Source organism: Acomys russatus, chromosome 26, assembly GCF_903995435.1.
Source record: "Acomys russatus chromosome 26, mAcoRus1.1, whole genome shotgun sequence".
Taxonomy (NCBI): domain Eukaryota; kingdom Metazoa; phylum Chordata; class Mammalia; order Rodentia; family Muridae; genus Acomys; species Acomys russatus.
In genome coordinates this window covers 17,073,807-17,087,416 of record NC_067162.1, presented here as the reverse complement: position 1 = coordinate 17,087,416, position 13,610 = coordinate 17,073,807, and the positions used below count along the sequence as shown (strand labels likewise).

Genomic DNA, 13,610 nt, shown 5'->3' with positions numbered 1-13,610 from the left:
GATTCCTCCATAGGAGGAAGACCCATAGAACCTTCTAGAAGGCAATCTAGTCTGTCCTAGTTTAAACAGAGACTGGTAGTCACTCCCACCCACAGAATGAGTTCTCACAATTTTAAACCCTGTTGGGGAATCTGGTGGGACTCCTGCCCGACACATCAACATGGGAGAAGTCAACTTTGGATTCTGTAAACCTCAGAGGGCTACACCTATGCACTGTTTTGCGACTGAGCTACTTAGGGGGCTTGAATATAAGGCACAATTAGAACTCAGGGGGCTTGCGTACATCTAGCCGCAGCACACGAGGCTTTGTGACAGGCGGCCTAGGGCTAGACGAAGACATGCTGAGAAGCAGCGCAGACACTGGAAGATCAAACAGAGGCTGCTCCAACACATTGTCTTCTGGTTGCTGCCACCGTGTTCTCCTTTAAGTTTTAGAAGCCGCTTACTGATTTTGATTCCTCTTGTTAAAGCTTCTACTTTATCTTTACTATGTAATCCTTTTGGGAAAAAATCCTGTTGGGTTTTTTTCTTCTCTTATTTCTCACTTGTTTTGTTTTTTATTTAACAGATTCTTCTTTCCTTTTTGCTTTTCTTGTCTACTTTCTCTACTCTATTCAATTCATTCTATTTGCTTTGTAAAAGTAATTTTTATTTTTTGGTTTTTTCGAGACCGGGTTTCTCTGTAAAGTCTTGGCTGTCCTGGACTCGCTTTGTAGTCCAGGCTGGCCTCGAACTCACAGTGATCCTCTGCCTCCCAAGTGCTGGGATTAAAGGTGTGCACTACCACTACCCAGCTGTAATTTTTAACTTTATAAGTTTCTCTCTGTAATTCTGACACTTGCTTTTCTGTGGTTATTTGATTATAGCAGTTAGCTTTAACTGATTTAAGGAATATGTCTATGTGTGTGCACATGGGTATATGTGCACGTGTGTGCATTAGCGTAGAGATGAGAGGTCAGCATCAGGTGTCTGCCTCAATTATTCTCCATCTTATTTTTTGAGATAGGTTTTCTCAAAGAACCTGGAACTCACCAGTTCAGTTAGACTGAATAGCCAGTGAGCCTTGGGGATCCTCCTGCCTCCCTTACCCCAGCCCTGGGATTCTAGGGACATATTGCTATATTTGGATTCTAGGTAGGTGCTAGGAGGGGTGGGGGAGATTGAACTCATGTCCCCATACCTACCCAGCAACTACTTTGCTAACTGAACCATCTCCCTAGACCGCCCTGCCTGTCCCCTTTCTTTCTTGAGACAGCATTTCATGCAGCAGAAGGGGACTGTTTAGGGCTAGGGTACACTATGGGGGTTAGCGGGTACACGGAACAAACAAAAGAGGAAATACATTGGTGAATGAGCACAGTACAACAACATACATGTACGAAAACGCCGTTAGAAATAATTATTTGGAAGGCCTACCAAAGTTAATATTAATACCAATATATGAAAAAGAAAAAAGCCCAACTATTAATAATTTGTGAATAGTTAGCCTGAGCTACGCATGAAGTTCCATTCACCTATAAAGTAAACTTGAAAACGTTTTATTTCCATCAGGAAATTATATAGTACACTCATTTGAGAGAACAAGATTTACTTGACCTATCTGACAAAAACTACACTACTAAAAAAAATGGTAAATTTATTACAATGATAATGTAAATGATAACCCTTTTGAGTAAAGTTTCTCAACTTTTGTCACAAGACAAAAGTTGGGTCGGTACAGCCTCTTCCTTCCTTGTCCCGAAGGAACAAAATTATGCCCTGAAAAGAACCACTGTCTGAGACGCAGGGTCTTTGTACGGTACACAACCATGTGCAACAGCACTGGCTGGCCACATCTGTGGAATGGCTTGCTTTGTCAATAATGTGGGATTTCATATTAGACTACATAAAATTACCGTGCATGTCTTCCCCACAACTGTGCTAGGTTCAACCCATTCTCTAGTCTGTTACAGATTAACGGACAATGCAACTGGTTTCTCTTAAATGCATAATCAATGTGAAAGACTAACAGGAGACACACCTACCTTTCTTGCATTCCTTCTGTTAATCAGTTGCACACGCTCCTCCCCAGTGAGGCTGTTGACATCTAGTTTGTTTGGGTTTCGGCATCGATGCCTTTTCTGTTTGGGTCTTCCTTCATGAAGCTGCACTCTCTAAAACATCAAGAAAAACACTGAAGCTTGTGGCCTTGTGCAACATTATTCTCCACCCCCACCCCCACCCCCCGAGACAGGGTTTGTCTGTGTAGCCTTGGCTGTCCTGGACTCGCTTTGTAGACCAGGTTGGCCTTGAACTCACAGTGATCCACCTGCCTCTGCCTCCTGAGTGCTGGGATTAAAGGCACGCGCCACCACCGCCTGGTGCAACACTATTCAGAATGGTGAAAGTGAGTTGACCCCAGGAGCTCAGCCCTGTATCAGGTGAATACTCTTACTCTCTAGTTAGTCCACTTAAAGTCTTAAACTTTCATCTTAAGTTTTACATTTTCTTTTAAAAATTTTACACTTGAACATGTATTTGAGGCCACTTTGATGATCATTATTAAAGTTCTTTTTGTTTTTTGAGGCAGGGTTTCTCTGTGTAATAGCTCTGGCTGTCCTAGATTCACTTTGTAGACCAGGCTGGCCTTGAACTCACAGTGATCTGCCTGCTTCTGCCTCCTGAGTGCTGGGATTAAAGGTGTGCGCCACCATGCCCGGCCATTATTAAGGTTCTACATGAAAGTATGACCCTTGCAGTGAGCCACAGAAACCTACAGAGAGACACCTGACACCAGGAGGGTCAACAGAGGTAAGGGAGAAGTTTCCTCTAAAACAGCTTGTTATTTTTCATGAATTAAATTTCCTTTGCTAAGTTTCTGATCTAGCAAATTTCAGGAGAAACTCCTTAGGCTTCCTCTGTGCTATGGCCATTTGTTTATTTATTTGTTTGTTTTGAGGCAGAGTCTCAGGTAGCCCAGGCTGGCCCTGATCTTATTCTAAATGACCTTCTAGCCTCTGACACCTAAGTCCTGAAATTACACGTGTATGCCACCAAGCAAGGCTACACAGTTCATAATTGTGCTAGGGACTTTCATTTCTCTTAATCTCTCTTAATTGTATTATTTATAATGCATATCAAAACTTGGAGAGGTTATTTTCTTCAAAGTCATTTAGCAAAGAAGTTAAAAAGATCAATTAGAAAAGCAGGCTGAGTGTGGTGGCACACACCTTTAATCCCAACACTAAGGAAGGCAGAGGCAGGTAGATCTCTGAGTTCTAGGCCAGCCTGTTTTCCATAGTGAGTTTCAGTTCAGCCAGGACTGTACAGAAAAACCCTGTGTCAAAAAACAAAAAAACAAAACCACCACCAACAACAAAACAAAACCCCAAACAAACAAAAACAAAAACCTAACCAAAAACAAGAACAGTAAAGCAAGTAACCGAACCAAACTAAACCAACAACAAAAACAAGACCAAAAAATCTAAGCCCTCATATCTGGCAATAAAAAAACAAAACTCTGTCAAATTCGTCTCTTACCCTCTTTTAATGCTGTCCATGGCTGTTCTGCACTGCCTTGAATATCTTTCTCTTATGCGAGAGGAGGCAGTGCTCACTTAGTCTTTTCTCATGCACTGTGTAAGTTTTTTACTTTCTCCATATATTTCACTCTGCCTAGGCAGTTACTTGCTCTAATCTCTCTGTTCATGGCATTTTATGCACACCTCATCTCTGTTATATTCTTTTGTTTGCTTGTTTTTGAGACACGGTTTCTCTGTGTAGCCTTGGTTGTCTTGGAACTTGCTCTGAAGACCAGGCTGGCCTCAAATTCGGAGACCCAACTGCCTCTGTTCTGGTGTATTTATAGTGAAAACCTCTCTTCATGTAATTATAGAAGAATTAAAGGAAAGATCGAGAATTTGTGGAAACTATTATACAAACTAGGGATATGAAAGACATCTAAAATCCCAGACTAAGGCTCTCTGTTTTAGAATAGCAGGCTGTTTCTTGGTGATAAAAGTGAAATACTGGATAAAATTTATATTATAAATATAAAGAATTTTCTAAAAATGAGAGATCATCTAGTTGCTTTATACAAAAGAAAACAAGGAAATTAATTTTATTCTGTTAATAAAATAGCAATAATCCTATTTTCTACATATTGCAAAACTTTACATTTTAAAATAGTAGATTAAAAAAAAATAAGCTAGGCATGGTGGCACATGTCTTTAATCTTAGCGCTCAGGAGGCAGAGGCAGGGGTATCTCTGAATTTGAGGCCAGCCTGGTCTACAAACTGAACTGCCAGAGCTACACAGAAAAACCTTGTTTTGAAAAACCAAACCAAACCAAAAAACCTATAGTCCTCAAGAAGCCCATGTGGTGGGACCCTGCTTCCCTGAGATAATACATTTGAACTTCATAATAGAGGCAGATAGAACTTATGTAAGATGCTACCTTCACTGGAGGGAGTATGCTTCTACTCTTTTCCTTAAAAAGCATACAGAAATGTTACATTTGCATATATGGTACATTAAATTTGGTATATTACTATCTGATAATAATGTACTAAAAAACAAACAATAGATTTTTCTGGTTGAGAAAGCACATGCCCAAAGACAATCGACAGCATATCAGAGGACAGGAGCAATACAAATTAAATACAGTGACTCATTACTTTGATATATAAATTCTTCCATTCGGAGAAAGAAACTTATACTTACAGCTGAAAGACAACCTGCTGTGTGGCCTTGAACTACTTATTTACTTAAAATTTCAGTATTTCAACTGCTTTATAAAATGATTTTAACAATGCTATCCTAATAAAGCCACCCCAGATGAGATGACTGAAATGTACTAAGTGTGGTGGGAGGCCTAGACATTTTTAATATTTATATTGCTTTGTATTATACTTATTACTACTTTAAAATAAAATTCTTGAAAAAGGGGGTTAGAAGTTTTATATCACTGTAACCTTTATTGGGTATAATAAAGTATATTACATTAGAAGTTTTTGTTTTGTTTTGTAGAACACCTTTGGACATAAAAATCTTTTTGAGTACTAGGATTACAGGTGTGTACCACCACACTTAGCCTGAAGTGATTTTTATAATTAAATATTTATTAAATGCAGAAATGAAAGCAATACAGAATTTTATTTTAGGAAAGGTGGTAATTACATATTTTTGATAATTTTCCTAAATCTTAGGCAAAACACATATTTAATGTTAGTGGTTGAGAATTTGTACTTCCCATCATTATATCAGAAGAATAAGAAATACCAAGATTTTAAAGTGTACTTACTGGAATGAAAGCTCCTAAGTCTTCCACGTAGCCTGGGTGCTCCTTAAGCCATCTGTCCAGGTCTTTCCTCTTGGGCGCATCATCTCCTGCAAGCCTTGTCCCATCTTTGAGATTGATAACTGGAACTGGACTTTCTGTATCAGGGATTCTCTGAGGCCGAGCATAGGATGGTGCTGGGTTTATCCCTGTGGAAATCTGTGAGGTGGTCACATCTAAAGTAAACTGCTGAAAAAAAGCAAGTACAACTTTCATTTTCATGCTTTATTACTCTAATGTTGGTTCAACAGAGTCACGGTCTCCCCGCCACCCCTTCCCTGGCCTTGCTATGCACCCCTGACTGCTCTGGAACTCACTACGGCTACACCAGGACGGCCTGACACTTGCTGTGAGCCTCTCAGTTCTGTCTTCTCATTACTGGAGTCACACAAGTACTCTACCACACCCAGATTCTGCCAAGTCTTTTAAACTTAAAATTTTTATAGCTCTTTGTCAGTGTCAAATATTATTTAGATCCAATTTAAATATGGAACACTAATTTCCTTATTATTTATTTTATTAAAAATATAAAACAATAATTGTATACTTACTAGGATTGAATTTCAGACTTAAGGTTAAATAGTTCTACTTACATGATTAGGTGGCTTATTTCTGTTCATAAAGAGGATGTCAACACCTTCCACATTCTTTCTCCTTCCCCGTCTTTTCTTCACCATAGGCTGGCTATCTGGTATCACTCCGTTGGCACCAAGGGCTGACTGAATGGAAGTACCTAATCAAATTGAAGATGCAAAATAGTGACTCAAAACTTAAACCAATCATTACATCTTTTCTAAATGTATAAGAGTTCTTTTATACACTAAACTAAGAAATTCTTGGATTAAAAACATGCTCATTTCTCAAAGTAAAACCCTGGGGATGTGTAATCTAGGTCTCTCACTCAGTAGCTCATACTAGCCTCCCACTCCCAAACCCCCTGCCTTAGCCACTGCATTCTGGGCTTATAGGACTTGTACTAAAGCGTTATTGGCCACTTTGCTTGTTATTTTATTTACTTCACCACAAAATGTGACATCTTTTTCCTCCTACTTCATTTTACAGATGAGGAGAAGACTCAAAAATGTTAACCGATTTCCAGAAAGTCAAGGAAAAAAATGAGAGAACCTGATTTCACACTTGCAATTATTAAAGTGTATTATGTAAAATAGAGATAACTACATAGTGTTAATAATACTTGAAACTTTAACATGGTTTCATACAGTTTTAGAACTAGTGTTACAGTTACTGTTACATAGTATGCATGTAACTATCATTATATTCTTTAAGATTTTATTATTAAATTGTGTGTCTGTGTGTGGATGCACGCACACAAGAACAGGTGCCTGTGGAGGTTAGAAGAGGGCATTGGAGCCCATGGTGCTGGAGTCAAGGCACCTGTGGCTGTTTGACATGGGTGCTAGGAACTGAACTCAGGTCCTTTGCAAGAGCTATATGTACTCTTCACCACGGAGACAACCTTTCAGCCTTATATTTCTATTGTTAATATAAAAAGAACTGATAGAATACAAAAAGAAACCTATAATAGTAATAGCTACATGAACTATATTTTCTACAACATATATTATTTTATATATAATTACTATGTACTACGTATAGTATTATAGGTGAAAGCTGGCCATCCTTCAGCTGCAATGCCACTTCACATCATCTAAATACTGACTGGATCGTATAGAGGAGCTTTCAGGTTAGGAGCTGGAATAGTAAACCCACTTAGGGTGGGCAAGAGGGCTCACAACTGATCTCCACCTGCCCTCATGTTTTATTGGGAAAAGAGCCCCTTAACCACAAAACCATCACCATAAAGCATAATTTGGGAAACGTATACTTTATCAATAGGAACACCCACACTGACAGTTCTTACAGAGGTTGGGGGAACATATGAGTCTGTGTGCAGTAGATATGGGCATACAAGTGTGCAGGCGTGCAAACACATGTGCATGTGTGTGCAGGCCAGAGATTGCCATTGGTGTCTGCCTCAATTGCTCTTCACTTCATTTGATGAGGCAGGTTCTCTCACTGCATCCAGAGCTCATTGATCCTAGTCTAGCTAGGCTTGCCAAAGGATCCCACTGCTGACTAACAGGTGGCATACCACACCCGCCCAGGCTTTATGAAGCACCAGGGGTCCCCAGACTGATCTTGAGGCTTATACGGCAAGTGCTCTATCCACCAAGTTATATCCTTAGCCCTTCATCTGCAAGACTTACACGTGGGGTGCCTAGTAACTGGACATTTACACTAACAGTTAATGAATCCACAGGAGACCAAACTGATGACAACGAAGCCAAGCTAATTTATCATTTAAAAAGCAGAAACAACAGCAATTGAAAACAGCACTCAACTCCCAAACTGTAGTAGTCCCACACACTAAACTCATGCACATTAACATACTTGAGATGCCCCCAAGTATTATGTGGCAACCAGACTTAGTTCTTACTAGAGTCCTTAGCCTTATATAAAGAAAGTATACCTTTAATATTGTATAAAGAAAATTGAACCCCTGAATTTTCTTTAATTGGAAATTAGTATTTTGGGGGTAAGTATATGGTGCTGAACATTCTTAAAACTCAACTGGTCTTGAACATCATTTTCAATTCTTGATACTTTCAGAAGAACACAGGCACAAAGAGGCCAAATAAGACAAAAACAGTGTTGAAAGCATTTAAAGCATTTTTGGAGTTCTTCATTTTCATTTTATGGGTATGTTACTTCACCTGCATGTATGGGTGTGCACCATTTACATGTCTGGTGACCATGGAAATCAGAAGAAGGCACTGGAGTTACAGATGGTTGTGAGCCAGGCACTTTACAACAATAAGTGCCCTTTACCACTGAACCATCTGTCCAGCCCGTCCAAGCATCTTCATTGTTTAAAGAGTACACAGCGCATGGCATAAATGAAGTATTCAGTTAGTTTTGATTTAAGTTACCAACGGGTGAGAAGAAATAGAGAATCAGGGGGGAAATGGATTAACAGAGTAATTGTTTTCAAAATGCTATGATTTACCAAGCAGACATAGATAGGGCAAGAGTAAGTCTACATTGCTTTTACAGGTAGAACTCTAATCATCAAAGGAAAAAAAAAGAGGAGGCAAAACTTACTTCCAAATAAGATATTTTTCTGATACTTAGACCTGCTGGGTCATAAGAAGGGCTATCTAAAGTGACATGGGTCTCTCGCTTTTGAAAGGGTTCTGTGGAAACTGAAAAGACTCCAGTGTTAGGTCTGCTTGGACCATTTCCAAAGTCTGACTACATGCTATACTGTCTTACCAAAATGATATTTTAACTTCTATCTGTTAAAAACTACTTGACAAAATAGTTTCTCCTTCTAAATCCTTAAGCCTCTCAAAGCAAACTGCTATAATTCAAAATGTCATATTAAGTTCACCAGGGCTGGTGGTGCAGTTCAGTGGTGAAGTGACTGGCTAAGCATACATGAAGTCCCGACTTTGATCTCTAGCACATATAGAGACAGACAGACACACACACTCCATGTACACACATCCCAGGAAATAATAACATTCAATATTATGTTAACTACTTTATAGGTATTAAAGAAGTCTCAAAACTAAAATAACTAACTAAATAAAAAAATAAATTCTAAAGTCTATAAAAGAAGATTTGGAAATGGCAAAGAATATCCCATTAATAAACGTTACTATTTGCATATTTACCTGACGCTGGCATAGATTTTGGGAAATTAGCAAGGCTAGTCTCTGATGCACTCTGGAGCTCCCGAAGCCGAGTGAGGTACTGCTGCTGGCCCAGGGCACCATCTTCACCATCAAACGGTCTTTTCTGGGCAAGCCCCTGCTTCTGAAAGGTCAACTTCAAACCACCTTCCTATTAACAAATAAACGAACAAACCAAAAACCTTTATCAAGACAGAAAATGTTAACAAAAACCTTACTGTAGGATATTAAAAGAAATATTTTACTTAGAAAGAGTGAAGGCCAAGTCCCTGAGATACTACTGGGGTTCTCCTGTTCCCAAGTCAGCAGAAGAGAACACATTAATCATTTCTTTTCTTTTCTTTTTCTTTTTCTTTTTTGTTTTTTGAGACAGGGTTTCTCTATGTTATCCTGGCTATCCTGGACTCCCTTTATAGACCAGGCTGGCCTTGAACTCACAGTGATCTACCTGCCTCCCAAGTGCTGAGATTAAAGGCATGTGCCACCACCACCCAGCTCACATTAATCATTTCTATGGATACAAACAAAAGCTTCTCATGTGAGAAGTAAATAACAACTAACATTTTCAGCTACAGACAGACATCTCTAAGTACATTATTTAAGACATTTTTAGAGCCATCACCCACATATACACATATATACCGATGTGCATTTTTTCTATATGAAATATGGTCTTACTATGTACCCTCGAGTTGCCCTCAATTTCGCCCTGCTCCTTCTTCAGCCTTTATTTAAAGTGGTAGGGTTACATACGTCTCCTCCACATTACATTTCACCCGTATTTTAGAAAGCAAATAATTACACTTCAAAGATCATATTAAAATAAGCATTGCTAGTAACGAAGCACATCAAATGTTTCAGAGATAGTGCACTGACATAACATAAATACTATATAAAAAGACCAGAACAGAAGCTGTCACATTGCTTAAGAAACATCTTGTTAGCAGAACTATACTCAGGAGAAAAACATATTTAATGCTGAGCTCTTTAAAGAGATATTCAACTGGAACAACCCAGATCTCAGAAGAGAAGCAATCCAAATACCATGAAACAAGTACATGAAGGAAGAAGAGTAAGAGCAGGCAGCCGTCTGCAGGAAAAGCATGCTGCACACCGCAATCGCAACCAGGCCCTAGGGCAATAAAAATACACATACGTCTTTGATTTTCACTGTAAACTCCTTTTCTCGTACATGCTTCTTCACCTTTGACATCTGTGTTGACTGTTCATTTTCTTCCTTGGCAGCGGCAGCTGGGGGAGTGGGGACGCTGGGCTCGCTATAATCTGTAGCTGCTCCGGGGCTATCCAGCAGTTTTGTGGTATAGAAAGACGCCACCGTGTTTGCATCATAACTTCTTCTAGCTGAAGGCCACTTCCCTTTCAGAACTGTTTGACAAATACTGTCCAAGCGGTTGATCATTACCCGGTCCTAGAAAAACAGGTAACATCAAGGCACACGTTTAGTAATTAGGCCGCACTTTTGGAGATAAAGAATCTAAAGGCTTTGATGGTTTAACCAGGAATAAGAGCGTGTGCAGTGTGCACATGCATCCTCACGTGTATTATAATTCTGTAAATTATTCAAGTAGAAATTCCCTTTGTTGAAATTCAAAAGCATTGCCACAAAAGTATTTTTATTATTTTAACATTTTATTCCTGCAACGAAGTCTTAAGTATCCTAGGCTGGCCTTGAACTCAACAAATAGCCCAAGGATGACCCTGAACCTCCAATCCTCGTCCACCTCCCAATTACTGGAATTATAGGAATACAGTATAAATGTGTGCCACAATACCCAGGAAAACACGCTCTGTGCCATGGTAGGCAGGTACTCTTTTGATGGAGCTACACCTATAGATGCAGAGCTACAGCCCTCTTTTTTCTTTGTGATAACAAAAGTAAAACGTAGAAATGTAGAAAGAGAACAGGCTCCTCTCCATTCCTCACTTCCCAACCTCCTTCCTATAGGTGCCCTGCATGAGTCTAGTCACATACGGGGATTATAGTAATCCCTAGATTGATTTTACCACTGAATGTACCTATTTAAAATAAGCCTTTTGATAGGTTACAACTACAAAAGGCATCCACTGCCCTTCATTCTAAACATTCTAAAGTTACACTGAGAAGCATGCACATGTAAGTATAACTCACTTAATAGACAGTAATAATTTATATTCTTGATGCAAATATCCAAACATCACCATAAATTTATAGTGACCTGTTTTTTCATATAAGAGTATCTACCATTAGGCCAGATGTGGTGGTGCAAGCCTTTAATCCCAGCACTCGGGAGGCAGAGGTAGGCAGATGTCTGAGAATGTGAGGCAAGTCTGACCATAAGAGCCTTATAGTGAGACTTGGTCTGAAAAAGAATGTCTTCTATCAAGGCTATTCAGAGAAATTAAAAAAGTGACCTGTCTCAACAATGACCTATTGTTTTACCTTTGGCCAATATGAGGCTGCCAGCATATATCCACCTTGTAGCAGGTAAGCAGACTCTGGTGTCCCATTGTTTGCCTGGAAACTGTCCTGGGTTTCATCTTGGGTAGTGCTCAATGATGCAACACTTTCCTCATCGTAGGCTTTCCCATGAGGGGGACCTTCTAAGGAGAACAATTACAACCACCGTTTAAAACCCATGTAAAACAATTTTATGCATACTTTCACAGTCTTATGTATTTTCTTAAATTACCCACAATTGTCTAAACAAGATAACTCTTAGATTTGGGCATGCTCATTGTGACATCCCTGAAAGTTACACGTAGAGAGCTGTGACAAGGGACTCTGGCTCTTTAAGTCAGAGTGGTTCCTGCACAAGCTTGATGCTGGCTCATTTCCTTGTACCTGCACAAGGTATAAAGACACCCAGAGGAAAGGACCACTCAAGGCCACTCTGACGAGAGGCAGGAGTTCTTACTGCGCATCCTTCTACTGACTGTAGCGCCAGGTATGGCCTATGATACTCGAGCTTGTCTGTTTAATCTAAGATTCCTGGTGGTTGCTATACACATCTGTCATTTGTTCATTAGTAAACTTGTTCTGGGAAAACAGTAAATTTAAGACAAGCATAGAGAATGCAAGCTGTTACATAAGGCTCGTACTCCCCTGTCTGACTAACCTATTGGCAACGCCTTGATTACAGAATAGGGATTATGTGAGTAACTCTAGTTTCCTTAATCATGCTTTTCTAAGAAAATTTATAAGCATAAAACTTAAGCTCACAACTTTAAGCATGCTTCAGTATTTTAAATCAAGTTCTAAACATTTTCATTTGAAAAGCTGTCATAAAAATAACAAATTTGTGCATATACCTCGCTTTTGGACTTCTTCTTCACTGTCACTTTCTTCAGATGATGATGAAGAGGAAGATGATGATGATGAGGAGGAGGAGGAGGAAGAGGATGCTGAAGAACAAGATGAGGATGAAGAAGAGCTAGAGCCTGATCGAGAGTGTGAACAGGAGGAGGAAGAGGAGGAGGAGGAGGATCTGGAGGAACACGATGAGCGCTCAGAGTCAGAGTCAGAGTCAGAACTGGGTTCTGATCCTCTTTTGTGGACTCTCTGTTTCTTAGAAGCTGAGTTTGGAGTTAGGGGTTCTGTTCTGGCTGCAACCATGCGTCTGTCTGTTTCACTTTTCCCACCAGACTTCTGGTCTCCAGTAGCCTGTGATGATAAAACACCATTCTTTGGACTTACAGGCTCAGATTTAACTCGTGTCCTTGTTTCCATAGAAGACATAGATTCTTCTTCAGAAGACTGGGGCTCTTCTTTCAGGCTTTCACTTTTTACCTTCACATCTTCTACAAGAGTACCTTTAGCACCTAGCAGCCTAGGCAAGGAGGTAAGAGGAGAAGCAGAAAGTGCTACTTGGTATTGCTGTAAAAGTGGGGTAGAAGTCCTGGAATGAGCCGCCTTACTCTGACTGTAGTTCCTTTGAGCTGCCATAAATGACAGCTCGGGATCGCGCAGAATGTGATAGTCTGTCCGGCTTACTCCATGTTTGGCAGCACCGATAAGCAAGTCCCTATCATGAGAGCCACATTCCCACCAGATAGGTAAGTCTGGGTTTGGATGGCAAAGCTTCAAGCGTTCGAACAACTGTGGGTGTCGAAGGGCCTGCTCCCGTACTTTTCTTAGAAGTTCAATGCGATATAAAGTCCTAGAAGCGCGTTCTTCTGTGATTGGTTGAATAAAAATATTTGGATCCACCAATTCTATATTGAAACAAGGACCAAAATATTAATCTCAAAAAGGCTTTGTGAGATTTAGCAAAATGTAATTAAAAAATACACCTCTATATAATATCATTATAATTCCCAGAATTGTAAATGTGAAAATTGCTTTTAAAATTAATAAAATCAGCGGGTGTGGTGGTGCATGCCTATAATCCCAGCACTTGGGAGGCAGAGGCAGGCAGATTGCTGTGAGTTCGAGGCCAGCTTGGTCTACAAAGTGAGTCTAGGACAGTCAAGGCTACACAGAGAAACCCTGTCTCAAAAAACCAAAAATAAATAAATAAAATTACTAAAATCATGAAAGATAAAATAATTGTTTTTAAAACCAGTAACATAATTATTT

General features: G+C 39.6%; 1 protein-coding gene across 1 annotated transcript in view; it reads right to left on the bottom strand.

Moving 5' to 3' along the window:
• Positions 1-13,610, bottom strand: part of Chd9 (chromodomain helicase DNA binding protein 9) — a 169,260-nt gene that overhangs the window by 9,228 nt on the left and 146,422 nt on the right. The window contains exons 32-38 of the mRNA XM_051168827.1: positions 12,344-13,246; positions 11,475-11,635; positions 10,191-10,463; positions 9,017-9,185; positions 5,912-6,051; positions 5,283-5,507; positions 2,025-2,153 (exon numbers count right to left, since the gene is read on the bottom strand). Coding sequence (XP_051024784.1) covers positions 2,025-2,153; positions 5,283-5,507; positions 5,912-6,051; positions 9,017-9,185; positions 10,191-10,463; positions 11,475-11,635; positions 12,344-13,246 — 2,000 coding nt within the window. The remainder of the gene's footprint in view (positions 1-2,024; positions 2,154-5,282; positions 5,508-5,911; positions 6,052-9,016; positions 9,186-10,190; positions 10,464-11,474; positions 11,636-12,343; positions 13,247-13,610) is intronic.